Source organism: Chlamydomonas reinhardtii, chromosome 10 (assembly GCF_000002595.2).
Source record: "Chlamydomonas reinhardtii strain CC-503 cw92 mt+ chromosome 10, whole genome shotgun sequence".
Taxonomy (NCBI): domain Eukaryota; kingdom Viridiplantae; phylum Chlorophyta; class Chlorophyceae; order Chlamydomonadales; family Chlamydomonadaceae; genus Chlamydomonas; species Chlamydomonas reinhardtii.
The window spans coordinates 3,713,740-3,740,826 of NC_057013.1; the positions used below are offsets into that span (position 1 = coordinate 3,713,740).

Genomic DNA, 27,087 nt, shown 5'->3' on the forward strand with positions numbered 1-27,087 from the left:
GGTAGGACTACCTGCGGGGCTTAGGCGGGAGGTTTTTGGTCAGGTTTGGCGCGCTCGTGGCCGCAGCTGCGCTCTCTCCTGCGGTTCTTATCCTGCATCTGCGCTGGTGTCAATGTGGCTTCCAGTGGAGCGCATTCGGGCGTCAAGACCGCGTTTGTGAGCCCTCGGGATACTTGACAGCCGATGAAGTTTCTCACCCCTGGCCCTTCGCCCTTACCTCCTGACGTACTGCAGGCATCTTAGTGACATAGGACATGCAAGACACACAGCGGCTCATCATGCCGCAATTCGGGTGCCTGCAAGCCCTTCGGGGCCCGATGGTCGTGCGCAGCATCCTCTACCGTCCAAGTCATTAGCTACTATATCATGTCAGACCTCCACACACGAGGCTGCGAAGGCCTGCCAGCCGGGTCGACGGCCGCACCCGTTCCCACCTCGGCGCCCGGAGAAAGTGACTACGGTCCTGACCACAGTCCGACTCCTGAGTCCGCGACGCCGTTCCCCTTCGCCTTCACGCCAGCTGTCTTCTCAGCTATCGATGATGACGACGAGGACGGAATCAGCGGCCTGTATCGGCACCTTCTGGCTGACGACGACGCCACAGGCGCGGGCACGGCGACGGCCGACGGAATTCCGTCTGCTCTAACAACATCGTTGCCACCAAGCACCGCGGCGATCACCGATGGAGCTGCTGGAGACCTGCTGGAACTTTGGGCTTCGGTGTGCCGTCAGAACAGCAGCGGGGGAAACGTTGCAGGTGAGAGCTGCAGCTGCGCGTAGCCGCTGGGCATGACCGGGTGTCCTTGACACCAGAAACCGGGCTGCCGCCTGAGATTTGGGACTCGCTCTCATAGTTCTGATGTGCTGTTACGGTGCCACTGCAGATACCATGATGCCAGGCGGGCCGCTTACGGCTTCCCCTGCGTGCCCGGGATCGCCGCCACCGGTCCCCAGCACAGCGGCGGCAGTGGTGCATCAGCCGGCGCTAACGCACACCCTGCCGGGGGCAAGCAACACCACCCTATGCACGGCGGGCGCAGCGCTCCAAGCTCCACCGGGAGGATGCGCTGCACTACAGCAGCAACTGCAGCAGGTGACGGCGGTGGGCGCTGCGTCGGTCCCGGCATTGTTGGACATTACGAGCGCTGCCTCTCCACCCGCGCCCGGCAGCGTGCTGACGGCACCGATGCAGCAGGCTGCACCGGATGGTAGGTGCCACACCACGATGCAGCACGTGACTATGCATGCGACCGAGCATGCTGCAGCATGCGGCTCCCTGGTCGTGCACCAGCAGCTGCCGGCACCCCAGCCGACGCAGACGCCACAGCACCACCCACCACAGGTGCAGCAGCAGCAGCAGCCTCACCAGCAACAACAATCATCTCAAAACTATCACCAGCATGTGTTGCTGCAAGGGCAGTTCCAACAGCACCAGCAGCAACTGGGGCCGCCTTACTCGGGGTCTGCGGTGCCTGACGGCGCCCCCTGGCGGCGCAGCGGCGCGGCCGCGCTGGGCGACCCGCCCACACGTCATGGCAGCACGCCGTTGCCGACCCCGGAGGTGAAGCGGTTGTATGCGAACAGCACCAGCGCATTGGCGGGGCTGGCGAGCGCCAAGTCGCTGCCATGTGCTGCCGGCCGTGTGGCGGGCGGGTGGTTGCCTGCAGGCCGTAACGAGGGGCTCCAGACTGCTGCGGCATCCCTACCGGCTGCGGCATGGCACGACGCGCCGCAGTCGGCAGGTGGTGGGGCCCTGCCACCGACGGACGCCGTCTGCAGGCCTGGGCCAGGCGCTGCTCCCGCGCAGCATTGCGCCCACCGGGATATGCAAATGCAGGACCTGCACCAACACCAGCCGCCCCAGCCGCAGGTCGCGGGGTCGGTCGTGCAGGCGCAATTAGGGGGCAGCTGGCCGCGTCTGCATGTAGCATTGTCGCCAAACCATCCGCGGCCAATCCTCCCGCCGTGCCCGCACCAACACCAGCTCGCGGCGCGGCCATCTCAGCAGCGGCAAGTGCAGGCGCCGCACCCCAAGCGCATGCCTGGTCCATCCCAGCCGCCGGCGCTCCAGCGCCAGCATTACGCGCCGCAGGGCCAGCACCCCAACTACCAGGGGGACCACGCGCCCGCTGCAGTACATGCTGCCGTTCAGCCGGTGGACGTAGAACGCGGCATTATGCCACCGCGCCTGTGTGCGAAGCGGTCTGCGCTGGTGGGCCCAAGCGCGCCGGCGGGCATAGGGCGTTGGACGCCAACGCAGCCGCAGTGCGGGGGTGCGGACGCGGCTGCTGCCGCTCCTCTTCCTCCTCACAACCAGCGCAGCGGCAGCTTTAGCGGCGCACCCGGCGACGGCACCAGTGGCCCCGGTGGAGTGGGCCTGGGCAATGGCTTCGGCTGTCAGCCGCCGCAGCAGCCAGCCGTGTACGGCGCCAACAGGGTGCAGACAGGGCCCGAGGCGTGGCGGCTGTCTCAAGGCTATCAGGGCGGCCATGCGCCCGGCCCGGCGGGTGTGGCGCCGAATGTGCGTTTAATTCCGCCCCGTCCCGCCTCTGAGCCTGCTTATTGGGTGTCGACCAGCGCCGGCTCCCTTGGCCACCAGGGCTGCAGCAGCACCTCTGACGGCAACAGCGCGAGCGGTGGCGCCAACAGCAGTCGGGCCAACGTCTATGCGCACGGCAGCAGCAGTGACCACGGCTCGCAGCCGCCAAAGGACCTGCCTGCGCTGAAGCGCTGGCTGATGATGATCGAGGATGAGGTGCACATGCGGAAGCGTCCACGTCACTTGGATGGTGCGCACGAGCAGGAACCCATGGCGCCGCCGCAGCGGCCGCCGGCGCCGATGCCTGTGGCGCCTGCAGCGGCTTGCCAGGACGGGCAGGTGCCGTGCAACCCGCAACCACAGCTGCCGAACGGCGGTACCCCAGCTCAGCTGCCCCCCAGGGGCCCAGGTGGCAGCGTCGATCGGCCCATGCTACTCACGGCTCCGCCGCCGCGCCGCGCCACTGACACTGGTATGGCAGCGTGGCCGCTACAACACCGCGGCGGCAGTGACGCGGCGGCATATGTCCCGTGTGGGCGCAACGGGCTGCCAGCAGACGCCGACGGGCCTGAGGGCAGGTCACGCAAGGGCTCGCTGTCAGCAGACGGCGCGGCATGGCGGTGTGCGCCGCGGGCGGCCCACCAGCCGGCACACCCACATCAGGAGCGGCAGACCGGACTGCCAGCAGGTGGCGTGGCGCAGCACGGTGCCCATGCACAAGGTAAGTCCCACTAGCCTTATTGCGCGTCGTGTGCAGTCGTACGGTGTTGTATGCGTACGTAGCTAGGCAATACCGTACTAGATATGATGGAGCGGGTGTTGCCTATGTTTGTGTGGTCGCCAAACAGGTGCAGCCAACGCTGCTCAAGCCCGCTCTGGTGAGCCCGGTCAACCGCCTGAGATGAAGGCCGACCCGCGAGTGGCGGCGCTTCGGCAAGGGTTCCGGAAATGGCTCGAACAGCAGCAGCAGCAGCAGTCTGCCTTCCACACCGGCAATCCGCAGCAGGTGCAACAGGGGCCTGGCCATGATGCCACCCCAATCGCAGCCTATGCGGCTTTCAGTGACGGTGCCGAGAAGCCTGCAGAGGTTCCCGATCCGCAGGGCGCCGTGTTTGGCCCAGCCCCAGGGCCTGCGGCTGCCGGCGGCACTCGGCCGCTGCAACAGGGGGAGGCGGGGACCAGTGGTATCTCCGTCCATCAGCTACAGCAGCAGCAGCGCGAGCGGCTGCAGCAGCAACGGCATGAGCGGCTCCAGAAGCAACTGCAGCTCATGAACGAGCTGCAACTGCGACCGCCCACTGGCAGCCGCCCGGGCAACAACGCCCCCGCTGGTGTACCGCCTCTGCAGAACGCTCAGCTCTCGTCCGCGCCGGCCCTGCAATGCGCGGGCGGCGCTGGCACCAGGCAGCCTGCCCCCTCGCAGTTCGGACGGCCAGTGCCGGCGGTATGTGGCAGCGGTCCGATGGGCGAGGCCCAGGGTCATGTGGGGCCATCGCCAGTCCACCAGCCCTGCACGGCGGTGCAGCACCAGCCGGAGCAGCAACAGCAGCTCCTGCCACAGCCGCTGCAACAACATCAACTGATGCTGCAGCAGCAGCAGCAGCAGCAGCAGCAGCAACAACGACACCAACAGCTTTTGCAGCAGCAGAAGCAGCAGCAGGAGATGTTGTCGCAGAGACATCACCATGAGCGGCTGCAGCAGCAGCAACTGCAACAGCAACAACAACTGCTTTGGTCTCTGCAGCAACAAGGCCCCTTTGTGGCGCCGCAGGCGCAGCAACAACTGTCAATTCTGCAAGGTGTGGAGATGCGTCCGCCACACCAGAACAGTGGGATCCGGGCTAGCCTGACCGGCGGCCCGGCGGCGCCCCATCGGCAGCCGGTGATGGAGCCAGCAGGATCATGCCCTGCTGCAGCCGTGGTACAGCGGGGCCCACCGCATGCTGCGAGCCCCTGGGTCCAGGACCAGTCTGCTCAGGGCCTGTACCCGCCTGCGCCGCAGCAGTCAGGCATGGTACAGACAGCGCACATGCAGCACCGGGCACACGGCCATGGCTCCATGCCGCAGCAGCCGCAGCCGTGCCGTCAAGTGTCGCAGCCATGTGCTGACCCGGCACAGCAGCGCGGCGGAGCGATGCTTGGAGCGCCCGGCACCGAGCCGAGTGCGGCACTGCAGGCGGCGCCAATGCACCTGCATGCGCACATGCTGGCAGCGGCGCATCCGGCTACTCTGTTTGGCCATGCCGCGCAGGTGCCGCCACAGGTTCCTCAACAGCAGCAACAGCAGCAGTGGCACCAGCTGCAGCAACAGCAGCGGACCCCGCGAAAGTAATTTGGTAAGTATACACATAGGGGATAGTTTCCCCGCCCTCCCGCCACGAAGGACTGGATGTGGAGCCGCGGCTTCTGGCTGGAGTGCGGCGACTTCCCCACGTGCAAGGCCCGGGACCGCAAGAGCCGGCAGCGGGCGGCGAAGCGGGCGGCGGCGCAGCAGCCCAACAAGAAGCGCGGCGCGCCCTCTGCGGCTGCCTCCCGGTCTAAGAAGCGACGCAATAGCTAAGGATCAGGTCAAGATTTAGAAGGGTGCAAGAATGTGCAATCGTGCCTGCCGAACACGCGGTGAGTAGAACATGTGGGAGTAGACAGAGCTGCTGCTGAAAGGGCAGCTGGATGGGAAAGGATCCAAGTGGGGCTCTTCAACTGATGTGCTAGTTTGGACAGAGCTCCCAAAACCCACCATAGCACATGAACTGCCGCTGTTTGTCCGTTTCACTGTGCTTCTACATTCCCTGCATTGTTTTATTTCTTGGGTGTGATGCATTTCATGTTATATACGGTCAATGCCCCACGCGCGGCAATTCACCACCAGCAGGGATGCAGTGTGTGCTGTGCAAACGTTGTTACCTGAGCTTATGAGGCGGACGGTGTCAGGCTTATGTTCTGGCATGCAGCGTGAATGAATCAGCATGTTATTGGTATTCTGTGTTGGACAGCACTGATGTTGTATGCTTGTTCTCGGTGTGTTCAGGGGGGACGAAGCCCCCAAGGAGCAACCCTGTCCGTGCGTGCGTGCGTCGGTCGGCGCAAAAGTGTGACAGTATCGCCGCATAGCAGCATACCCCTGCCTGTACGTTTGGCACGGACTTCTATCACACGCTTCTTGTCGGGTCATCACCAGGTGTGATGGGTGCATGACGCATGTATGGGGTTTCGCACCAGGTGAAGGCCGGTACCGCATGTTCCCTGTGTCGTGTTCGTTGTCATGGGGTATGAGAGATACCCCTGTGCATGCTTGAGAGCAGTGCAGCTTTAAATGTTCCAGGTTGCTTTCCAAAGTCGTGGGCTGTCTAGCACGTGCTTGTTTGCTGCATGGATTTCAGGTGGATTGTTGCGGGTATTATATTCCCCTGGCCTGGGTACCGTCCAACAGTATTGGTTTTCCCTCCCAAGGGTAAAGTGGGCTGAGCCCACGCCACGTCTCCATTCTGAGGCCCCAAGCGTCTACCTCATCTCCCGGACATAGCCGGATTTGGACCCGCCTGATTGCGATCGAACGTTTTTATCACTGACAGGGGTTGGGTCGAATTTGATGCGAGTCTGTGGTTGTATGGCACTGCAGTGCAGGGCAAAGCAACTCGTGTGCACTGCGGTCTGGACTCTTAAGTAAGGAAACTCGTATGTGCAATGTCTGAATCCTGGCTGGAGCCGAAGAGATACTGTAAGCATGTGCTATTGGTTTGGGAGGTGGTTGGCGTGTCCGGGCATTCGTTGTTCGGGTGGCGGTTGGCGTGTTGTCACGGAAGCCGTAGCGGTAGCGTTATGACATGGCATGATGGCAGATGGCGGTGGGGCAAGTTTTGCACGCCTCGTTGCAGTTGTATTGTTCTCACGTTTGGCCTTGTGACGCCAGAATGTGACGACAGTGTGTAAGGGGATGTAAGAAGACGAGGGATAGATGCGGCAGGATTGCGGTCCGCAAAACGGCGGGTCCGCCGACACGGTCACCAGCGTCACAACCCGCTCACAACCTCGTGTCATCGTGTCTGCAGTCTACGTCGTTCGCGCAATCGCGCGTGAAGGCCAACAACGGGGCTCTTAAGCGTCGGCGAAGTTAAAGCTTAGCCTGGAATACTTGAGAACTCCTAGATAATGTGTACAGCGGGTGCGGCGGTGCCAGCCAGTCGGCCGGTGCCGTCGCCGCCGTCGACCACCACGGGGGGCGCGCCCGACTGGCTGGGTTCAAGTGGGTCTCTTGCGCAGCTCCACGCTCTCCTCCTCAGCTCTTCCATGAGTCCATGTGGCCTTGCGTGATCCGTGCGCAAATGCGCTCTGCATCCTTGATGCGCTGATGGATCTCGCCGGTCCCGCGCTGCAGCCGTTGCCGCCACTGGACCCGCCGCCGTCACGCCCAGACTCACCACGCCTCAATACAAGTTTTTAAGAACGCACGTTGCCTTGGCATTGCGCCTGCACGCAGCAGCTGTACTAGTCCTCCCCGTCCATTGCTTCTTGTGCCCTGTGCCCGCCCCAGGCGCGCCCCAGGCCCGCTGCCCCTCCAGCCCCATCGCCTCTGCCGTCGCCCTCCTCCTCGCTCTCCTCCTCGACTGTTCTTCCTTTCGTAAAAGCAATTTGCAATACATTATTGTGCGTATTACATCAATCCAAGGCTGGCTCGCTTCCTGTTTTGCACGTGAAATGCTCGGCGAAGTTTGAGCTAGCTGTCAGGAATGACGGCGTCGGCTGCTGGAAACTATAACAATGCCGAGTACTGGGACCAGCGCTACGCGCCAGGCGCTCCGGGAGATGCTCCGAAGCATTTCGACTGGTAGGCCTTCTGCGATGCCGTTCGCGCTGTAGAGCGTTGTGACTGGCGTGTTTGTGTTCGGCCCCTCCTTGGATCCCATTTACCACCAGTCAGCGTGGTGACGGAGACCTCGTGGAGGTCGCGTTAAGTCATCCGGCTCTGACTGACGTGCCTGCAACTATTCTTCAACTATTCAGGTTCTTCAACTATTCTGCGCTACGGCAGTTATTCAAGCGATATCTGCACATCAATGCTCGAGTGCTCCACGTCGGTGCGTACCTAGCCGCACTGCAGGGCACGCACACGCATCTCACCTCCTATGCCGATACGTGTCACAGGCTGCGGGAACAGCAACCTGCAAGAAGGAATGGCAATGGATGGGTACCGTGTCACGAACGTAAGCACGCCATGGACGCAGCAGGGGATGCAGCACGGGTTGTACACGGCTTCGCACGGGCGTACTGTATGTATAGCGGCGTCGGGCTGGAAGCAGACGCAGCCCCACAGCCTACAGCAAACCAGGACGGTATGGGTGCTGCTCACGCTATCATTCAGTGGGTCAGATGCCTTCTTGCGACGCTGTTGACTGACCCGCGCCGCATGCGGCACATGCCACAGGTGGACATCTCTCCCGTGGTGATTGAGCGGGTGAGTGCTGTGTGTGTGTCGTACTGGCATGCACTGCAGGGCGATTCCGCATTCTGTGAACATCGTGGCCACCTGCTGGTGGTTGCCTGCGATGCAAGGCGACCTTGCCATCTCGTTGCCCGCCATAACACCACCTGGTGTCGCCACCTGCGTGTTTTGTGTGTGCAGATGAAGCTCCAGCACTCGCAGCTGGCAGGGCTAGACTACCTGGTGAGGGGGCAGTCAGTGGCTGTAGCCGTAGGCGGTTTCCCAGTACGTGGTGCCAGGAGGCGCGGGCTCAATTTGCATCATGCCGTACTGGCGCTGTGCCACACTCCAGACACCATGGGTCCACGGCACGGCTCCCAGGTTTCTGCGCATCAGGACCCTGTTGATTGTGCAAGGGGTTGCAGTGCTCGCAGTTTAGATCGTGGCTCGGTGCCAAAAAAAGCCCCGCTAGCTTACCGGCAACCACTGCCCTCACCGCCTGCGGCCTGCTGTCCACGGCCTGCTGCAGGTGGCGGACTGTCGCGACATGTCCAGTGCCGGTCTGCCGGGCGGCAGCTTCGGCAGCTGCATCGACAAGGGCACCCTGGACGCGGTGTTGTGCGGCGCTAGCGGGCAGCTGGATGCGGCGAGGTATATGCAAGAGATTTGCAGGTGGGCGGGATAAGTTCGGCGGATGAGCAGGAACACCAGTGGGTGGGTGCATGGGTGCACTGCAAGGCGGGAGCGGGCGAAGATAGGCTCGGATGGGGAAAGGCGGCCCGCGGCCGCGCGCATCTCACCCAGCACTGTGGGGGTGCTTTACGGTATGTCGTAGCTGCCGGTTGTCCGCCGCGTCTGACCCCCACTATGCCCTGCTGTCGTCCTTCCAGGCTGCTGCGGCCGGGCGGGATCTTCCTCCTCATCAGCCTGGGAGCACCCTCGGCGCGGCTGGCGCTCCTGCAGAAGCTGGGCCTGTGGCAGGACGTGCAGGTGAGCAGAGATGGCGGCTGCACTGCACATGTGCCCATGTGCCGATGCGTTCTCCTCCCTCGCCTTCTCACCCATACTCCTCACCGCCACGCACGCACACACCCTTGTACTCTTGATACGTCCCGTCTACACGCCGTCGACTGGATGCCTAGGACAGCCTCTCTCTCTTGCTTACTGGGCATTGTGGAAGCACCAGGTTTCCCTGACACAGGCGCCCACACCTTGTTCTACTTGTACCGTCTTCTACGCTGACACACGCACGCACACACGCCTTCGCCAGGTGTTGCTGCTGCCCAAGCCGCTGCTGTACCTGCAATCGGACGCCGCCATGAGCGGTCGCCCGCCGCCGGCCGCCACCGCGCCCAGCAAGGACGCGCCGGTGGAGGCGCTGGGGCCGTGGCCCGCCGCCGTGGCGCTTGCCGAGCTGGCGGCGCGGCGCAACAGCGGGGCCCTGGACGAGCGGGATTACTTCTTTGCATACGTGTGTACGACACCGGGGTCGGGAGGCGAGGCGGTACCAGCAGGAGAGGGCGCTATGCCTGTAGCAGGAGCGGCGGAGGCTGCAGCAGGGGTGCCCGCCGCTGCGGTGGCGACTGGGGCATCCGTGCAGGCGGCGGCAGGAGCAGGGCCGAGCAATGGCGGTTATCAGGAGGCGGTGCAGTCCGAGTTTGCCCTGCCCGCGCTTGCGCCGGAGCCGGCGCTGGTGGGCAGTAGGGCTGAGAGCGGTGCGGCTCCGGCGGCACTTCTGAGCGAGCCGTTGGCGGTGGCTGCACCGCCGGTGCTGGCGGAGGCGCGCGAGCCGGGTTTGGAGACGAACGGTGACACGGTGTCAAATGGAGAAGGTGGCACTGCGACAGAGGAGGTACAGCAGCTAAGTGATGCCAGGAATCTGCTGCAGGGGCTGAGTCTGGCATAGCCGGCAGTGGTGGCCACGCCGAGCGCGCATAGCACATGATGCAACAACTGCATTTGTCAAGGTTTGATGATTGGTGGTGTCGTGGTGTGAGCTAGTGGTAACCTAAGGGCTCGGCCTGCTGTGTCCTGCCCTCCTGCTGCCCAAGAGCAAAACCCTGCATACACCCCATGAAGGCGCATCTACCCCATGGATTATGAGTGTGCTCTGAGGTGCATCGGGCAGGACCGTGCTCGACTGCAGACTAGTGCTGGCAACTAGTGCTCTTCAACAGCCAAACCTGAGGTGTGTTGCAAACTCAACTAATCTATATGAGAGGTTTCATGAGGTGCGCAAGTATATTTATCCAGGGCCGCGTTGCCGTGTTATTTCATGGTTTGGTTTTGAGGGCATGGGCCGCGACCGTATGGGCCGCGAGCGTGGGGAGGTTCGTTTTGGGGTACCCCTGCTTTGGGGCACTACCGTACAGTCCATTTTACAGCCTCACGAATGTTTGATTAATGTTTGATTGGGCGTTTCAACGACGGGCGGGAACTGAGAAGCGTGGCCCGCTTGTATGTTAGCGAGGCGGTGCTGGGAGTGCGATGGGACAGTGTTAAGCCAGGTTGGTGAAGTCCCGTAGGGTGCAGCTGATTCCCAGACCCCAGCAGAAGGCAAACAGTTTGCAACGGCAGGGCAGGAGGGCGTGGCTGGTCGAACGCCGGAGTAAGTGTACCGACAAGTTGCTGGCTGGCTGGAAGTTTGCTGACGCGCATTCTTCACGCTCCGGGCGCCCGGCCAGGCGATAGCACCACACAAACACATCGCAACGCCACACTCGCGATGCAGAGCCGCAGGCGGTGGTGGGAGTGCCATCCCCTAGGGGTGCGCAGCGGCTTGAAGGGAAACTCTGGGGAGCACCCAACGCGTGCCGTTTACGTTGGTCATGGTCGGTGCATTCTTCTTGCAGCTCCTGCCACTCTTGCTATTCTGGTCGGTGCAGGCCTTAGGTGCCTGCCCAGCCCCACTTACTGTACTGCCGCCGCGCCTCCACCAGTGGGCAACTGCGGCAGGCCGGCAGACCTGACAGTGGCAGAGCATGGCCACGGCGGGCACAAAAATCAGTGGAATCGCACAGCTCCTCGATATCGCGTTGAATCAGTTCAAGAATGGCATCCGTAGACCATCAGATGAACGTCTTGTGCATCCCACGTTCGCCAGCGGATTGTCACTGTCCAGCCGACAAGGGGCACCCGACTGACCCATAGTTCTCTCGCATTCGCTGCGCTCCCACACAAAGCATCAATGTGAAGAGTCTACGCCTAGAACAGGCCACAACCGGAACGGTGCAAGAGGGCTAGCGCCACTGAACGCCTGACGTCTTGATCACAAGCAACAGCATCACAGACCACCCTAGCATATCCATTATAGGCCATTCAACAGCAACGTGTCAAACTGTCAATCACGCACGTGACGCAAGCCTCCACCTGGCCACTGCTTTACCCTTCATCACCAAACTGTACCAAAGTGGAACATGGCTCGCCAGTCGCCATAGGCTATCTCATGCCCGCATGCGCAACACTGGCTGCCTCTCGCTCTCAGAACTTGGTGGCCGGCACCGACAGGCTCTTCACCATGGCCAGCAGCGTGGCCTCGTACTGCGGCTTGAGCTCCTCCAGCGACTGCGCCGTGACGCTGTACAGTCGGTTGTAGCTGTGGAGGGCCGTTCGGTGGGGGTGGGTGTTGTTTGCACCATTCCCATGCAGGAACATAAGGTACGCGGCCGCAGGTAGGCAGAGCATGGCAGCGTTTGTTCTCCAGGTGGAAGAGGCGGGCGCCACAAAGCGCATGCATGGGACCCCGTGATGCCTGAACTACTTGAGCGAGCAAATCTTCTAATTGCTCACGTTCCGTTATAGCCCAGGGCCACGGCGGTGTACAGGTGGCGCTTGGGCTCGTCCGGGACCTTCTGGAGTGTGTACCTGTAGCACACAGAGCGTGTTACTGCTTTTTACATCTAACTATGTAATCCCTGTGCACCGCCAGCCAGCCCCAGCCACAGTCACATCCAACCCTGCTGTCGCCTCCACGCAAGCTACTCACTCCAGGAAGTATTTGTTTGAAATCTCGCCAGCGTCAATCAGCTTGGCCACCTGCCGCATGACGCACCAGGCCCAGAGCGCCAAGCAGCCAAGCAGGTGCAGGCAGCAGCAGCGGAGTCAGCGGTGAGGCGGACAGCAGGCCGGTACAAGGGCTCTCTGTAGCCCTAGCTTACTTGGGTACTCCCCTCCGGGGCGAAAGTAATGTCGCTGCCCTACACTCAAACACCGGTGCCTGCCGGTTGCACTCCTAATTCTCTGACTCACCATGATGGGCTCGTTGCGGCGCGCCCACTCCGGCCCACGCAGCATGTACGAGCGGTCCTGAAGGAGGGAGCCGCATCGCCGGGTCGGGAAGCGCTTACACAGACCGGCCGACAATCTGATGTACACGACGACTGTTAAAAAGCGAAACGAAAGCCCGCCCACACGACGAGTGTGTGTGATCTGTGGTAAGACTGCATGTTGCGCGCACACTTACTTGGCTGTTCACCAGGTTGCTGGCGAACTGCAGGGGCGTGCCGAAGCTGCCCAGCTTTGTGAACTCGACCGACACGTTGGTGACGGTGATCGTGACGTTGACGTCGCGAGGGCTGACGTTCTCCGGGAACCAAGCCAGCGTCCGCCGGGCGCCTGGATCGGCCATACCGGAGTTGCAACGGAAGTACGATGAGGATTGACGACAAGGTAGCATTGCAGCGCAACAGGTGCGCACAGAAGCTGTGGACAGCCTCCACAGGGCCACGAGCCGGCCGTGCCCGCAAAGGCCACTTATGCCGCCATGACAACAACACAGGCCCGCGGCAGGTATCCGCACCTGATGCACCGCTGAAGCTGGAGTTGCCACTGAGCTGCCCCTCACCGAATCCCCTGCAACATCACATCACACGCTCATGTCTGCGGCACAGGCTTGCGAACATCTACCCTCCATGTCCGACACAGTTCGTCTCCCCGCCTCCGAGTCGAACACCTCACCAGTTGGCAGGAATCTTCAGCGTGAATGCGTCCTGGGGATCTACACAAGGCAGCGGTGTTCCATTTGTGAGCAAGTACTGACAAGTCATGTGCGCAGCTGGAGATCATATAATTATGAGTGCTCGCATCCACTGCATGCGGGTGACTCCCTTTCCCCCGCGCACCCGTGTACTCGATGAAGCCGGCGCTCGGCGCATCTGAAGCGCATCGAGAATATGGAAAGGAGTTATGTGGGGTCAGCTAGATGGGCAACAGGCTTGCTTTCGACCATGGAGCGATGATCGTCCGTCAGGACCACAGGTGGCGCTCGCAGCGTGTGTGGACTGAGCGCTTACCCTCGGCACGCACGGAGGTTGCGGGCGACAGGCCCAGCACAAGCGCAGCGCCCGACGCCAGCAGGATGCGGCGACGGCTGCATTTATTTAGTATGGATGGAATCAATCGAGGGCGCGATAGTAGGAGCGGATGCATCAGCTCACGAGTCGCTCCGCACGCTCACGGCCGGCAGACTCACTCGACAGGCTGCTCATTCCGCGCGTTCGCCTGGCACTGAACAACGATACGCCGCTGGGCACGAGCGCCAGGAAAGCGGACGCTCTGCCGGGCGCTCGAAGGATGCGACGAGGAAAGAGCCCGCATTATGCTCAGTACTATATATAGGTTTATAACACAAACAGAGCGTACAACCCTCGACTATGTCGCGCGGCGGTGCCCGCATGCATGTTGCAAGTTGGTCCACGGGTCGTCAAGCAACTAAGCTTGCTTTCTTGACTTCAGTTTGTTATTAATTGATCTCATCTCAACTACAATTCCTTCCTTATGGTGCCCTGAGCATGTTTGCACGCCGAATGCGTTTGTGTAGATATGAGCGAGCTAGCAGCTTTAAAAGCCCTTAGCAAGGCAAAGGAGAGCGAGGAGAAGCGCATACAGGAGAGGCGGAGGAACTTAATAGTGCTAATTTTGAGACACCTCGCGGACCATGGATACACGGACACATATGAGAGGCTATGCACGGAATCAAACCTCTCATTGCAAAAGGTTCGTGTCAGTGACGTTTTGCGGGCGCGGCATGTCTTGCCGACCGCTCGCACCTCCGCAACTGCGTAGGTAGACGTTGCTGACAATGTAGACCTCCTACGGATTCTGCAAGAGTTCGAGGAGTCATATGAACTCAAGTTCGGGAAGCGCCCCAAGGTGGTGCGCCGTTTGGTCGAGGAGGTAGGGCCGGCACTGGGCTCGGGCGGATGACGCAGGGAGTCCGCCGCGTTGTGGCACGAGCCGGTGGCACGCGCGCCAAGCAGAGAGCGGAAGCCTTCATGGGAATTGTGCCCTCCCGCGGCTGTAACAGTGACTAGCTTAGCATGCGCCAGACATGTCTGTGGCAATGTGGGCGTTGCACGAGGGACTGGGTAGTCCTGTCAAGCCATGCTTCCCTCTCGATCATGCGCTTGGTCGAGGAGGTAGGGCTCAGCGTAGCGGGGCGAGGAGGTAGGGCTCGTTGTAGCGGGGCGGCGGCGTGTGAATCAGGAAGTCCGCCACGTCTTGGGGCGCACCGGTGGCACGCGTTTCAAAGAGAGTATGGGCCTTGTCGGAAATGAGTGCTCCCTTCGGTAAAACGTTGAATAGCTTCGCGCTGCGAGCGCCAGATAGGCTCCTGTAATTGTGTGCAGGGGCATGCCATGAGGCTGTATTTCTGCTTTTACGCATAGTGCCTCGCTCTCCATGGTGTCGGGTCTGTACAGGTGTCATCTGGCGGCGGTGGCGTCCGGGTAAGGGCAGCATCTGGAGGCCCCCGGCCGGCGCCCATCAATGGTGCTGGGCAGGCTGGGGGCGCGAGTGGCTCCCCCGCCTCATCAGCAGGCGGTGTACCAATTGGGGCGGCGATGGCACGGCCGCCAGGTGGGTGGTGCTGTGGTGCCCACGGATGCATCTGTCTTGCTGGTTGGTATCTAGACCTGCTGCTTCACTTCGGTTCAGTTTCTCACAGCGGAGCTCTTTCAAGCACCATGTGACCGGGTGTGCAAGGGGCCCTCGCCTCTTCACAGTCTACCGGCACCACACACATGGCGTACTCTCGCCAATCTTTGCCTAAATCCGCGCGCTACAGGTGCTCCGGGTCTGGAGGGTCCGCCCATCAGCGGTGCGCTGGCAGCCAAGCAGCGGCGGGACGCCGGCGCGGCGGCGGCTGCGGTGGGCGAGGTCGGCCGCAAGGCGGAGCTGCTGGAACGGCGACAGGCGGCCATGAACAGGTGGGGGAGAAGTAGATGCGGGAAATGGAGGCAGGGGATCAGGTTGACTGGACAGGCCAGGCAGGATCGGGAGCGGGCACGGGAACTGGCGCTGAATATGGACCGACCCACACTTGCTCCCCGCCAGCGTGAAGCCGCCGCCGGAGGTGGGCATGCAGCGCATCGCGGGCGTGCAGGTGGACGGCCGCGGCGGCGTGCTGGCAGGCATGTCGCGTGAGGACGTTGCGGCAGCGCAGCTGCAGGGGCTGTGTGTGGCGGGGCAGGTGAGGCGGTGCCTGGCGGGCGGGCCCGGTGCGCGGGGGCATAAGTAAGGGCACGCCGCTCTGGTGCCGTGCCATGTGCATGCCAGTTTGAACGTGAGGAGGAGACACCCAGCACACAACGTAAGCGATGTAAACGTGGACTAGAGCAGTCAAGTCTACGCGTGCCCCCTTTCATGAATGCAGGCTGCGCCTATCGCTGCCAGCCGTGCAGCCGCAGCCGGCAACGGCAGCGACAGCGACAGTGACCCCGACAACTTTTTTGAGCGGCGGGTGCTCAAACCACTACCGCCGCAGCTGCAGGTGCGCCTCAGGATTGCGGTGGACGCCAAAATGCTTGCGCCCGCCCAGGCCCAGCATGGCCACATGGCTCGTGGCGCGTGCTGTATGAGGCCCTTGCACGTGCAGCAACCGCTTCCGGTTACCCCAACCCCGTGCCCCACCCCTCTTTGGGCTGGGTCTTGGATTGATTGTGTTTGGAGTAAGCTACCCACCGCCACAACCCCGCTCAGGGCGAGCTGCGGGAGCTGGGCGCCGCCATCACTCGCGACATCTTCACCGACAGCCCCAACGTGCGCTGGGAGGACATCGCGGGGCTGGACAGCGCCAAGCGGCTGATCAAGGAGGCGGTGGTCATGCCCATCAAGTACCCGCAGCTGTTTACGGGTGGGGCGTGGGCGTCGGGTGTGCGCGTTGGTGCGTGTGGAACAAGGGTCCGAGGATCTGAGGGAAGGGGCGCCTGTCGGCGCTGCATGCGCGAAGTGATGCTGAAATCTGAGGATGCCAGGTTAGCCGCATTGCTTAAGTTCGTATGGGAGCATAGGATTGGAACGCGGGGTCCGTATGTACCGTAATTGCTAAGCGAGCTGCGCTGCCGGGAAGGGTGTGAAGTGAACGCCATTCGCATCATGAACGGCTTCTGCGTCCATTTGACGGCGTTGACGCGAATGCATGGTTGGTTCTCGCCGGGTGCAGGCCTGCTGGCGCCGTGGAAGGGAGTGCTGCTGTACGGGCCGCCCGGCACCGGCAAGGTATGGCATGGCATGGAGGGAATTGTTCGTGCTGTTTACAGTAACAATTGGGGTGTCGTGGGGCCATCATGCCACTCAAGCTACTTTGACGGAATGGTGCGGCGTGGGTAAGGTGCAGTTACCTCTGGATTGATACCGACCAATTTCGGGATGTCACTGCGCCAGCTTACAAGGAGTTTGCCCTTCACCAGCACGTCCACGCGGCCCCGCTGTTCCCTGCTCAGACGCTTCTAGCCAAGGCTGTGGCCACCGAGTGCCGCACAACATTCTTCAACATCTCCGCCTCGTCCATCATCTCCAAGTGGCGCGGCGACTCGGAGAAGCTCGTGCGGGTGCGTGCGGGTGGGCACAACCATGGCGCCGCCGCCACCTGCTTGCCCTCATGCTAACAGGCAGCTGGAAAAGACCCGCTCGCAGCCAGTACGCGCGCAGCCAGAGGCCGATACCCCGCCTGCCGGCCGCCTGCTCCATCCAGCCCGGCCCTGTGCCTCCGGCAACTCTGCCAACCCCTCACTACAGGTGCTGTTCGAGCTGGCCCGCTACCACGCGCCTTCCACTGTCTTCCTGGACGAGATTGACGCCCTGATGGCGGCGCGCGGCGGCGAGGGCGAGCACGAGGCCAGTCGCCGCATGAAGACAGAGCTGCTCATCCAGGTGCGTGTGCGGCGGTGTCACTTTGTGCGATCCGCGAGCCCATACAAGCTCCTCTGGGCTGCCACTGGTGTCGAATGGCGAATGCCAAAGCGCCTTGCCAGCTTGCTTTTTGCAGCCCTGATTGATGAATGTGATTCTGCCTTTTTGCAGATGGATGGGCTGGCTCGCGGCGGAGAGCTGGTGTTTGTGCTTGCCGCCACCAACTTGCCCTGGGAGTTAGACATGGTGCGGAGGGAAGTTTGTGTGCTCGTGCCCAACGGAATGTCATTGCATCAGGGTATCCCGAATCCTTCGGACGGGCAGCAGGGGATGACCGCCGGACCTGAAGCATGCGGGTTGGGCGGGTGGCACGCGACCCTGGTCCTGGACCTGATACCAAGGTCCAACCCTGCCGGGGCCGAACCTTGCCACCACTTGTCATCTTGCTCCGCCCTGCTCCACTGCCCAGGCGTTGCTACGGCGCCTGGAGAAGCGCATCCTGGTGCCGCTGCCCAACACAGCAGCGCGCAGAGCCATGTTCGCCACGCTGCTGGTGGGCCGATGTGCGCCCGACGTCAGCCCAGACATGCTGGCGGAGCGGACTGAGGGCTACAGGTGCAACAATGGAGGAAGGACCGCGGGCGGGAAACGCGGGCAAAGAAGGCTTGGTGCGGCACCATGATGCTGCACCTTACGGACTTCATTCGCAACCTGTGCTTCACACCCCAGCTGCTTGCCATTACTGAACTGGCCCCACGTTATACCCGTCTCCACTTTGCACATGCAGCGGCAGCGACGTGGCTGTGGTGGCCAAGGAGGCGGCCATGCGGCCGCTGCGGCGCCTCATGTCGAAACTGGAGTTGGACGGACCTGTGGACCCCAACATCAAGGTGGAGGTAAGCGGGGCAAACTTGAACAGATAACTGTACCCTCCGTGGCAGCACCTGATGCTACCACATTTGACAGCTGACACGAGCCCTTCCACAGCCCAGCTGTCGCTCGCGCTCCCCACACACTGCACTTGCCGCATTACAGCTGGGGCCCGTTACGGTGGAGGACGCGCGTGCGGCGCTGGAGGTGACCAAGCCCAGCGCACGGCTGCACGAGGACAAGTACCGCAAGTTCAATGACGACTACGGGCAGCTGGCCACGTAGCCAAACATGTCAGGCATGCCATGATGCGCTAGGAAGGGTCCTTGCGTCCATTTATCTGTTTTTATATCATGGTGGACAACACTCCACAGTGAAGGGAATAGTAGCTCGGGCCTCTGACGGCACGCCACGCACCTGCTCTGGCTGGCATCTGCGGGGCTTAGGGCTGTGGCGACCAGTGAAGCGGGCCAGGCGCAGAGGACAGACCAGGGCATGGCTCGGCTTGTCGTTTCCTTTCGCTGCGAATGTGTGTAACGTATGGTATTTGTGGAATGTAGGACTGTATGTGGTATGGTGGGCAGCTTTCATGGAGCATAGAGTTCTCAGTGTCAGTGTGCTTACAAGTCTGGCCTTTGCGAAGACCGCAATACACCGCATGGGTGTCTGGGGGTCGACATGCTCCTTCCTATCCGTCGTTCCGCACGGTCCGCACGGTACACAAGACGAAGGGCAGGACGTAAGGCCCCCTGAGGGCTTCCGACGAGGAAGGCTACTCACCAAATGAACTAGAGGAGAGAACCCCCGGTGAAACGGAAGCAAGTCCTGCTAGCCCAAGGCCCAGAGGACGACGTCGGCGTTGCAGGTGGCACGCCCCTCAAGTGTAGAGCAGGTTTCGCTCGTGAGCTGCATCAGCAGGTCCCTGTTGTAACCAATGCAATCTGCGGCTCCCGCACTGACGCACAGAACTCGTCAACCCCAGCGGCCTCGCTCCTGCGTGCAGCAGTTGGACTTAGTCCTTCGCGTTCACCTGCTGCTGCTGATCTAGCAACTAAGCTCCTCCGCGTCGTCCTCCGCCTGGCCCTGCGATTTGGCTGCAAGCGAAGCCTGGACATGAGAGAAGTCTTTCTTTCACTCCATCAGCGCAGCGTCTCGCCTTCCTCGTGCATGGCGGGGCATGCGCCTTCCGGGGGGCCTTGGAAGGGAGGCCAAGCCCTTGAGCCGATAGACGCCAAGGCACTGAGGAGCAGGGGGTAAGCAGCAGGTGTGGCAGCGGAAGGACGCGGCTCAGTGACCTGGAAGTGGGGTAGGGACCATCCAGGCAGTATGCAGGGGTGGTCGGGCGGGACCGGGAGGACCAGCAGACACACAGTGTCAGGCAGAGCCCACATCCGCGTGGGCGCCGACCGGAAATAGCCAACACCTGCTTCCCACACATTCGTAATTTCCCAAAGTCTAAAAAACCAGGTATACTGTATGCTTTAGGTTCTTGCGCAACCTGACGAGTCAGGCAGACTCCTGTCCTTGCTTTATCAAAAACACGCACTGTACATAGTTATACACGAAGACTGATTTGATTTTATCGTAAGCACGCTTGGGCGCAAGCTGAGGTCAGGTTCGCTCACAAGGCAGGCAAGCTTTCCGTTCATCCTGGAGCTAACAGGAGAGCTGTGGAGAGAAATGGGCACAATGACCTGAGACTGGCCCGAGCGCAAAATGGACTCGGAGCAGCAGCCGGCCAGCCCGAGGGCTGCGCCTGGTGCAAGCGGAGGCCGACGCTTGCCTGGTCGGACACCTTCTGGTCTATTGGGACAGGCAGCGCAGGGGCCGCAGCAACCTCAGCCCCAACTTGGCAAGGGAGCACTTCAGCTCAATCAGTCCAGCAGCGCAGCGACAACCGCGTTGCCGGTGAAACGTCGGGGGAGTTTCCAGCAGTTGAAGAAAATAGGTGCCGCCGGGGGGCGAGATGGCAGCTCTTCGCACCTGGACTCGGACTCGGCACCATCAATTTTCGCCATTGTGAAAAAGTCCACACACTGGGAAAAGTATGGCACGGTGCTCGTGCTGCTCGTTGCCGACGAGCTCAGCAGTGACAAGGAGGCGGTGGTGCAGATGCTGAGCGCAGAGGTGGGCGTTCTGCTTTGTGCGGGAGGGCTGGGGGCCTGAGCCGAGCCGCACCGGTCTGAACAACCCACCTGCCCGGGTCCGTGGACGCAGGGATACGATGACCAGACGTCGGACAGCATCGAGGAGGCGGTGAAGTTGTTTTCGGAAAGGGAGGTGAGAAGGGAACCGGAGGGCTGAGCTGCGTCTGCTTACAGGCCACATGCTGAGGCGCCTTTCAGCACTGCTTCCCACCTCTGCCGCGCACCACACCCGCCTGCCCTGATCTTGCACGGCCTCCAGGTGTACCCGGACATTGTTATTGTTGATTCAGACAATGAGCTGGTGGACACCAAACAGGTGCGCTGCCGGCCAGGGATTGGGCAGGGCTTCCTGACCTCAACTCGTGCCAAACACTGTTCCGCTCACCCCCACAACCTCCTGGCGCGCCCTGTGCGCCTCCTAACGTTCTGCCCACCACTCACACCTACCCCTTAGTTCACCACGAAATCCCTTCCACGCTCTCACGGCCGCGCAGCTCATCAAGGCGCTGCAGGCGCTGAACCCCACGGTGGCGGTGCTGGTACTGGGCAGCCGCGGCGGGCCCATGGGCGCGGTGGCGGCGCTGCAGGCGGGCGCGGCGGACTACATGGTGAAGCCGCTGGATCTGGATGAGGTGGTTGCCCGCGTGGAGCGACACGTGCAGCGACAGGTGGGCAGCGCGAGGGCAGGGGAGGGGCAGGGAAGGGAAGCGAAGGGGAGGGCTGGGAAGGGCAGGGGTTTGGCGGCAGAGTGTCGGCGGGCCGGAGGCTGGAATTCCGGCATCCTGCGGGTAACGAGTTTTGGTGCGTTCGCTGGTGCAAAGTGTGGTATTGCACGGTATGACGATCACGCTGGCCCTGCTGTCATGTGCAGCACTGCATCAAGTTGGAAATGGAAAAGGCGCTGGAGCACGCCAAGGAGATGATGCAGCAGCTCATGCCGGCATCACTACTCGGGGACGTGGTGAGCGGCGGAGTGCTGTAGGGAGGAGGGGCGGTTGAGTGTGTGCGAGCTTGAGTGGGGCTGGCGGTAGAGCTGGAGGACCGGCGTCACCGCTGATGGTTTAAATGGGTGTGCTGCGGGCAGGCACGGGTGCCTGGGTTGCCTCGGCGCACACACGGCCTTGTACTGGGCCAATGCAGTAGCGTAAACCCGGATTGCAAACCAAATCTCCAACTCGCAGATGTTGCGGAAAGACGGCAGCGCCGCGGGCGGCGCGCCGGCGGGCGGCAAGGCGAGTCTCAACAGCGTGGCGGAGACCGACTTTGAGGAGCAGATGAGCGAGCTGAGCGAGGAGAACCACCGCTTGGGCCAGAAGGTGCAGGAGATGGAGCGCAAGCTTGAGCTCAAGGACCAGGTGCGGCTCAGCGGCAGGGAGGGATGCCAGGATGGGATGGGGATACAAGGCATGTCGGCGAGGATACGGTAGTGCCGGTAGCTTAGCGCAAGTGCCGGTAGCTAAGCACACGGATGCGCGGACATGGGCAGGGGTGTAATAGGTTGCAAATTATCGAATGGTGCGGAGGAGATTGTGAAGCAGCAGACTGTGTACAAGGGTTTTGCACACCACACGAGCACCGGGCGGCGTAGGCACATGCTGGCCGCGTGACATCTGACGTCCCCACTGCGCTAGGCACTGCCAGCGCGCACAACATAATGACACTTCATGATCTCTTCACCCTGTTTGCAACCGCCCGCAGGAGAACCGCGACCTGGAAGCCAAACTCAACGCCATCGACCGCAAAGTCAGCGCGCTGGCCGCCAGCCGCGAGATGGGCGGCGGCAACGGCGGCGGCAACGGCGGCGGCGGGGGGTCGGGCTGCACGGCCGTGGGGCCTGAGCAGCGTGCCGCGGCGCAGCAGGCGGCGCAGGCGGCCCAGGCCTCGTTGCAGGGGCAGCTGAACAGCGTGGCACAGGCCAACGAGGACCTCCGACATAAAGTGGACGAGCTGGAGCGGCTGATGCAGTCGCACACAGGCGTCACCAGCGCCAGCAACCAAAACCTGCGCCTGAGCGTCAACGGTGGGCAGCAGCAGGGCTAGCTGCAGCCCGCGGGCCTGTCGCACAGCGGCAGCGGTGCTGTCGAGCAGCATTAGCAGCGGCGCTGGCGGCCGCATTAGCATTAGCATTAGCAGCAGGAGCAGCAGCGGAACGCTGCAGGCGGCAGGCAGGCTTTGCAATGGGCAAAAGGGCTCCTGCTGCGTGTGGCCACGGGCAGGAGCTCTAGAACTGCACTGAGTCGTAGAGGCACTGCCGCCCCTGCTCTCGGAGCAGCACCGGGATGGCCGGGCACGCTGTGGCCGGACTGGTGACAGGTGGCGCAGCGGACCGCTGCTCTTGTACCCAAGTGCTGCCGCCGGCGATGCATCAGGCGCTGGCGAGCGTCAGTTACATCATCGGAATTGAACGGAGCGCTGCAGTCTCGGCGAGGAGTAAAGCAGCACGACAAGGACTGCGGCAGAAGTCACGCTGGGCAGTGCAGCGCAACGGCATTGCATGAGCGGTGGTGGCTGGCGCGCGGCTGCAGCTGGCCGCCCGGACTGTCGAGCTTCTGGTGGGCTTACATGGCCTGGCCCAGCAACCAGGAGCGTGTGCATGGCGTCACAGCTGCCGTTCTGGGGCTGCATGCACGTGCTAGGTGCACCGGGCGCTCGGGCAGTAGCGCGCTGCCTGGAGATGCGTGTGGTCGGGTGGCATCACGCGCAGACAGCTGTTCGTACTTGCGACCCACTTACAGGGCATCAACAAGTCTTCTTTACGTGCTCCAACTTGCTGCAGAACTGGGAGTTGAGGATGGGGATTTAAGCATAAGCACCGTGTGGGGTGCAAGGCAAAAAGTGTCGTACTGTACTTCTGACCCCGTAGCAGCAGACCCGGGCCCCGCATAGGCCTCTGCCAGGTCTGAAGCTGGCCAGGTGGAGGAACTCAACTGCTTGCTTCCAGTTGCAGCCCGGCGCAATGTGGGCAGGAGAGCGAGAGGCTTTCGGCACCGCTGGAGGTGTCACAGAACATGTTCGGTGATTATCGGCGTACGAGAAGGGGGGCGCTGTAAACGGGGCGCGAGTTAGAGTCAGAGTCCCCATGCAACTCGGAGTCAAATACATGAGGTATAAAATGGTTGTTGTGTGGGCAACAGACCGGGATGTGCGTCGTCAGAAATGGCACTCGCTCCATGGCGAAATTTGGTCTCAACCCGGAGTCTTTCCTAACACAGGTCCACTGCATTGGTATTTGCGTATGTGTGCGTGCGTGCGCGTGCCTGTGTTGCGCATATTCGCGGTGAAGGGGTGTGGGCGGTAGCGGCTCACAATGGGAGTGATGGGGCGGCGGACGGTAGACCTCGCGCCGTCACAAATGCTCTAATTAGGGGACCTCCTGGCGCTAATGGCTTGTGCGCGCCCCTTCCCCGGAAGCTCACTGCAACAGACAATGTGCGTTGGCACGGTGAACTGCATTACTTGGCTAGGGAGGCTGTGCCTTCTCGAGTACGATGGCAAAAGCTGCCTGGAGCGTGCTCAGAGAGGAAGTGTGAGTGTGATGGACCAGGCGAAGTGGGAGGTATGAACATTCGTCAGCAAGCATCATCATCGTGCGGCTGGTACGCGTGCTTCCATTTGAAATGCTGCAATGTATCACAACACAGTTGGCCTCGTCACAAGAATGTATGACGTGGGCGACCCTCTGCACGTGATTTTCAGTGGCATGAGCGGGTCGTGTGCAATGAAGCATACAGTGACAGGCAACTCTTGAAGATGACGCAGCGCTTGGCTGACAGGCGCTGAAAGGATGCGGGTAGACAATGAGCTGGGGCACAGCTACTGGTGTTACGATGATACCGATACGGGAGCAGCACGTAGGTCGCGTGTTCTCGTGGTCTGTGTGCTGGGCCATCAATGATATGCGCAGCCTGACAGGTTGCAGGGGTCGTGCAGGAATGAGCAGCAAGCTTCCGACGGCTTACAGTGCCCTCCACGGGTGCAACATGCCCCCACGGTATTAGGGCCATTCGTGGCTCTCGCCAACGCCGCGTCCCCACACGCCGAAGCAATGTGTTGAGCCTAGGACAGACGACCACTCAGGACGGTGCATTGGGGCTCGCGCTGAGACAGGATCAACCCATTTAGCTCCCTACATCAACGGACCTAGGCCGGACGGCTGGGGAGGACAGGCTCAACCTGTCCTCCAGACTCCACCACCTACACAATGGTCGTCCTGGCCGTCCTCCGATGACCAATGGGATCCGCACACGGCACAGCATCAAACTGCATCAAAGGTCGTGCCAGATGTCATGGGGTTGACGCTCCAACCACGATGCAAAATTTTCTATGCAAACTAGAGCACCCGATCACACCGTAACTACCTCTCTACGGCCGCACTCTGTATTCGTCGGACTATTCCGCACTTTGAGGGCCGTACATTACATCACCTGCATTCGCCGCGCCCTCCATCACCCGCCATCCTACTGATAATGATTGTTACAGGGTTGGCAGTGTGCGTTCCTGAACCTATGACGAGACTAACCGAGCCGCAAGGGCCCCTTGCCTCTCCTGTTAGCATCATGGTGAGCTTCGTACAACACACGCCTGCAATGACATCGTGCTTCAATTCTCCACAACGACGCTCTTCCACGTAATGCCCTCCAGCCGCCACTCCACGCCCTTGGCGTCTGCCACGTACACCTGACCAGAGCGAATGGAGACAGATCGAGGGATCGGCCCGTCAAGACAACGGACTCACGACCGAATGTCCAATGCCGCAGTGGCCCGACGAAACGTGCAACAGAGGTGTCACAAACGCGGCTCACCTTGAGTGACACCAGTTCGGCCTTCTTGGGGTCGTCCCCGCCTGAGAACAGCGTGCGGCTGCCGTCCGGCAACCGGGCGTAGTACGTGCCTGGCAGTAGCAGTAGCAGAGGACGCAACGCACATCAGCATGTACAGAACGACTGCTAGGGGCATCATACGGTGCCGAGGATCACGCTCAGCCGCTCACGATTGCAACATGCAGATACAGCGCGTGGTGTTGCGGTGTTTGGAAAAAACAAACCGGAAGCCCGCCCGCGGCGTGTGTGTGTGTGTGTGTGTGTGTGTGTGTGTGTGTGTGTGTGTGTGTGTGTGTGTGTGTGTGTGTGTGTGTGTGCGTGGCCGGGCGCGTGTGGCCGGGCGCCCGGAATGTAAGGAATGCGCGTCCGCAAACTACCTGCCTGCCTGCAAGTCAGCAATGTCCCGGTACAGTAACACCAGTGGCATACCAACCACGCATACCTTGCCTTGACGTTGCAAGTTGAATGTTGGGGTCTGGAAATACGCTGCACACTGCGGGACTATGCCAAATTGCCCCTTACGCGTCCTATCGCACCTAGCTCAGCGCCTGCCAGAACGGCGACGACATCGTGTCATGTCAACGTTTTCCACCACCCGACATGCCGCGTTACGCACCTAGCTTGCACTTGGCGAGGCGCTCCTGCCCTCTCGGCTTGAGCGGGATGGTCAGGCCGTCAGCGCCGAACTGCGGTCCGCTGGAGGGGTTGTCAATCACCGCCAGGTTGGGACCACCTACCTGCAGGGCAGCAGGGCGACAGGGGGCATGCCACGTAAGGCGAGCTAGGTATCGGAAAAGGGAGCACCAGTCAAGGGAGAAACATGGCAGGTCGGTTGCATTTAGCTTCCCCGATCGCAGTGACAGTGAAGCTTATTATCCGCCGGGGCGGTGTCCTTCCCAGCCAGGACGCTACAGAGACAATAAAAGCCACCAGGGGTTACGGTGCACTTGGTGCGCTACCGCAGCAAATTGGCATGTCCTCCGGGAGCCGGTACACGTACTCAACACTCAACAGTGGAGCCTTCCATGCGTCTACCTTGCGTCCTTGCCCCATGCACGCACCTTGGCAATCTTATACGCGCGCTGCTTTGTGTTGCCATCTGGCCAGCTGAACAGGAAGGCCCCGTTTGATGCGCGGTCCTCACCGAGACCAATCCATCCCTCGGGGTTGTAGCCACCGAGCACGGCGCCTCCAGCCGTCGTGGCCAGCACCACTGCCGCACCCTGCCCGTCCACCTGCAGGAACCACCATCGGGTGTACAATGGTAGCGTGTCACAGAGAGATGAGCTAGGTAGCAACCTTTGTTACGAGTCCAGACATGGCCACCACGTCCCCCGAGCCTGCAGACCCCACCTTGGCGTGGAAGGCCGCGGGGCTCCATCCGTCCAGGTCGGCGTCGAAGGCCAGCTTGAGCGAGCGCCGCTCCAGCTGCGTGCGCGCCAGCAGCGGCCGGATGGCGCTCACGTCCGGGGAGCGCTCGTCACCGGGCAGGAGTGGTGCCAGGGTGTCCATTTCGCAGTACTGATCAGGCAGCTCATCGAAGTTGATCCGCTTGAGGCCCATTGGCGCACTGGTACGGCAGCGGCACAAAAAGCGCTGATCACAGGTGCTAGTATTGGGGTGGAGAGGGGATAGGCAGGTGAACGTGTGGGAGGGCGGGCCGCGTAGTCACTGTAACATGAAACCCGACTTACGGGTCGGACAGCGCCTTCGGGAAGAAGAAAGAGACCATTTTCTCGATGGGGTCGAGCTCCTGTTTGCCGTCCTGTGGCTTGGCACGTACCAGCACCTACAGCGCGCGATGGCCAGCAGGGGAGTTGGTGGGGAGCCGCGAGGGGACAGTTCAAGCTGGCTCGGGCAGGGAACCTTAATGTGGCCCAGGATAGGACTAAAGAGGCTTGCGCGAGGCAAGTCAGCTCACCACACAGGCGGGCGCGGGGCGCGCCAACCCCCACGGGCGCGGAAGTCCCGTCCGGACGCTGCACGGTGCAGCTATGGAAGGCCGCACATGTGCAAGAAGACAAGTGGATGCCATTTTGCAAGCTGCGCGTCGCCGCGACGGAAAGGACGCTTGCGCGCGCAAGGATGGTCTGAAGGATGCTGGCGATGTTGGTATGGAGGTAAACGGCTACCTATACGCTGCGGTCGACATGGGTATTTCAG

General features: G+C 61.7%; 6 protein-coding genes across 6 annotated transcripts; 4 read left to right on the forward strand and 2 right to left on the reverse strand.

The window, feature by feature from the left end:
* The first annotated feature begins 7 nt into the window (after positions 1–7).
* CHLRE_10g446275v5 (uncharacterized protein) lies at positions 8–6,491 on the forward strand. Its single transcript, XM_043066889.1, has 4 exons — positions 8–757; positions 885–2,521; positions 2,600–3,260; positions 3,388–6,491. Exons 1-4 carry the CDS (start codon positions 367–369, stop codon positions 4,869–4,871), a joined length of 4,173 nt encoding a protein of 1,390 aa, XP_042920286.1. The 5' UTR covers positions 8–366; the 3' UTR covers positions 4,872–6,491.
* Positions 6,492–7,176: 685 nt separating this feature from the next.
* CHLRE_10g446300v5 (uncharacterized protein) lies at positions 7,177–10,760 on the forward strand. Its single transcript, XM_043066890.1, has 8 exons — positions 7,177–7,364; positions 7,541–7,614; positions 7,682–7,740; positions 7,962–7,991; positions 8,160–8,201; positions 8,488–8,630; positions 8,849–8,948; positions 9,229–10,760. Exons 1-8 carry the CDS (start codon positions 7,267–7,269, stop codon positions 9,862–9,864), a joined length of 1,182 nt encoding a protein of 393 aa, XP_042920287.1. The 5' UTR covers positions 7,177–7,266; the 3' UTR covers positions 9,865–10,760.
* Positions 10,761–10,767: 7 nt separating this feature from the next.
* On the reverse strand, positions 10,768–13,583 carry CHLRE_10g446350v5 (uncharacterized protein). Its single transcript, XM_001698417.2, has 10 exons — positions 13,429–13,583; positions 13,250–13,326; positions 13,079–13,111; positions 12,915–12,954; positions 12,757–12,809; positions 12,421–12,572; positions 12,207–12,263; positions 11,944–11,993; positions 11,748–11,822; positions 10,768–11,553 (listed from the first exon to the last, which is right to left on the reverse strand). The coding sequence occupies exons 1-10, from the start codon at positions 13,551–13,553 to the stop codon at positions 11,439–11,441; spliced, it is 777 nt and encodes a 258-aa protein (XP_001698469.1). The 5' UTR covers positions 13,554–13,583; the 3' UTR covers positions 10,768–11,438.
* Positions 13,584–13,713: 130 nt separating this feature from the next.
* On the forward strand, positions 13,714–18,900 carry CHLRE_10g446400v5 (uncharacterized protein). Its single transcript, XM_001698237.2, has 14 exons — positions 13,714–13,952; positions 14,022–14,132; positions 14,657–14,813; positions 15,022–15,163; positions 15,291–15,426; positions 15,610–15,726; positions 15,936–16,089; positions 16,399–16,454; positions 16,679–16,786; positions 16,974–17,108; positions 17,259–17,333; positions 17,557–17,702; positions 17,875–17,983; positions 18,123–18,900. Exons 1-14 carry the CDS (start codon positions 13,779–13,781, stop codon positions 18,240–18,242), a joined length of 1,740 nt encoding a protein of 579 aa, XP_001698289.2. The 5' UTR covers positions 13,714–13,778; the 3' UTR covers positions 18,243–18,900.
* A 515-nt stretch (positions 18,901–19,415) lies between these two features.
* On the forward strand, positions 19,416–24,045 carry CHLRE_10g446450v5 (uncharacterized protein). Its single transcript, XM_043066891.1, has 7 exons — positions 19,416–20,084; positions 20,175–20,237; positions 20,364–20,420; positions 20,599–20,772; positions 20,976–21,065; positions 21,286–21,459; positions 21,803–24,045. The coding sequence occupies exons 1-7, from the start codon at positions 19,674–19,676 to the stop codon at positions 22,142–22,144; spliced, it is 1,311 nt and encodes a 436-aa protein (XP_042920288.1). The 5' UTR covers positions 19,416–19,673; the 3' UTR covers positions 22,145–24,045.
* Positions 24,046–24,047: 2 nt separating this feature from the next.
* On the reverse strand, positions 24,048–27,079 carry CHLRE_10g446500v5 (uncharacterized protein). The gene is made up of 7 exons (XM_001698418.2): positions 26,846–27,079; positions 26,619–26,713; positions 26,278–26,494; positions 25,986–26,159; positions 25,541–25,661; positions 24,907–24,995; positions 24,048–24,781 (listed from the first exon to the last, which is right to left on the reverse strand). Exons 1-7 carry the CDS (start codon positions 26,957–26,959, stop codon positions 24,704–24,706), a joined length of 888 nt encoding a protein of 295 aa, XP_001698470.1. The 5' UTR covers positions 26,960–27,079; the 3' UTR covers positions 24,048–24,703.
* Positions 27,080–27,087: the final 8 nt, after the last annotated feature.

Coding starts and splice junctions, on each gene's coding strand:
- CHLRE_10g446450v5 (XM_043066891.1), top strand. CDS start 19,674: ATGGACTCGGAGCAGCAGCCGGCCAGCCCGAGGGCTGCGCCTGGTGCA. Junction 21,066..21,285: donor CATCACTACTCGGGGACGTG/GTGAGCGGCGGA, acceptor TCCAACTCGCAG/ATGTTGCGGAAAGACGGCAG. Junction 21,460..21,802: donor AGCTTGAGCTCAAGGACCAG/GTGCGGCTCAGC, acceptor AACCGCCCGCAG/GAGAACCGCGACCTGGAAGC.
- CHLRE_10g446300v5 (XM_043066890.1), top strand. CDS start 7,267: ATGACGGCGTCGGCTGCTGGAAACTATAACAATGCCGAGTACTGGGAC. Junction 7,365..7,540: donor GCTCCGAAGCATTTCGACTG/GTAGGCCTTCTG, acceptor TCAACTATTCAG/GTTCTTCAACTATTCTGCGC. Junction 7,615..7,681: donor TGCTCGAGTGCTCCACGTCG/GTGCGTACCTAG, acceptor TACGTGTCACAG/GCTGCGGGAACAGCAACCTG.
- CHLRE_10g446500v5 (XM_001698418.2), bottom strand. CDS start 26,959: ATGGCATCCACTTGTCTTCTTGCACATGTGCGGCCTTCCATAGCTGCA. Junction 25,662..25,985: donor GCGCGTATAAGATTGCCAAG/GTGCGTGCATGG, acceptor GCTGCCCTGCAG/GTAGGTGGTCCCAACCTGGC. Junction 24,782..24,906: donor CCGAACTGGTGTCACTCAAG/GTGAGCCGCGTT, acceptor CGCTCTGGTCAG/GTGTACGTGGCAGACGCCAA.
- CHLRE_10g446350v5 (XM_001698417.2), bottom strand. CDS start 13,553: ATGCGGGCTCTTTCCTCGTCGCATCCTTCGAGCGCCCGGCAGAGCGTC. Junction 13,327..13,428: donor CGGAATGAGCAGCCTGTCGA/GTGAGTCTGCCG, acceptor AAATAAATGCAG/CCGTCGCCGCATCCTGCTGG. Junction 11,554..11,747: donor GCCCTGGGCTATAACGGAAC/GTGAGCAATTAG, acceptor GGCCCTCCACAG/CTACAACCGACTGTACAGCG.
- CHLRE_10g446275v5 (XM_043066889.1), top strand. CDS start 367: ATGTCAGACCTCCACACACGAGGCTGCGAAGGCCTGCCAGCCGGGTCG. Junction 2,522..2,599: donor CGGCGGGTGTGGCGCCGAAT/GTGCGTTTAATT, acceptor CTTGGCCACCAG/GGCTGCAGCAGCACCTCTGA. Junction 3,261..3,387: donor GCACGGTGCCCATGCACAAG/GTAAGTCCCACT, acceptor GTCGCCAAACAG/GTGCAGCCAACGCTGCTCAA.
- CHLRE_10g446400v5 (XM_001698237.2), top strand. CDS start 13,779: ATGAGCGAGCTAGCAGCTTTAAAAGCCCTTAGCAAGGCAAAGGAGAGC. Junction 13,953..14,021: donor CAAACCTCTCATTGCAAAAG/GTTCGTGTCAGT, acceptor GCAACTGCGTAG/GTAGACGTTGCTGACAATGT. Junction 17,334..17,556: donor TGCCCTGGGAGTTAGACATG/GTGCGGAGGGAA, acceptor TCCACTGCCCAG/GCGTTGCTACGGCGCCTGGA.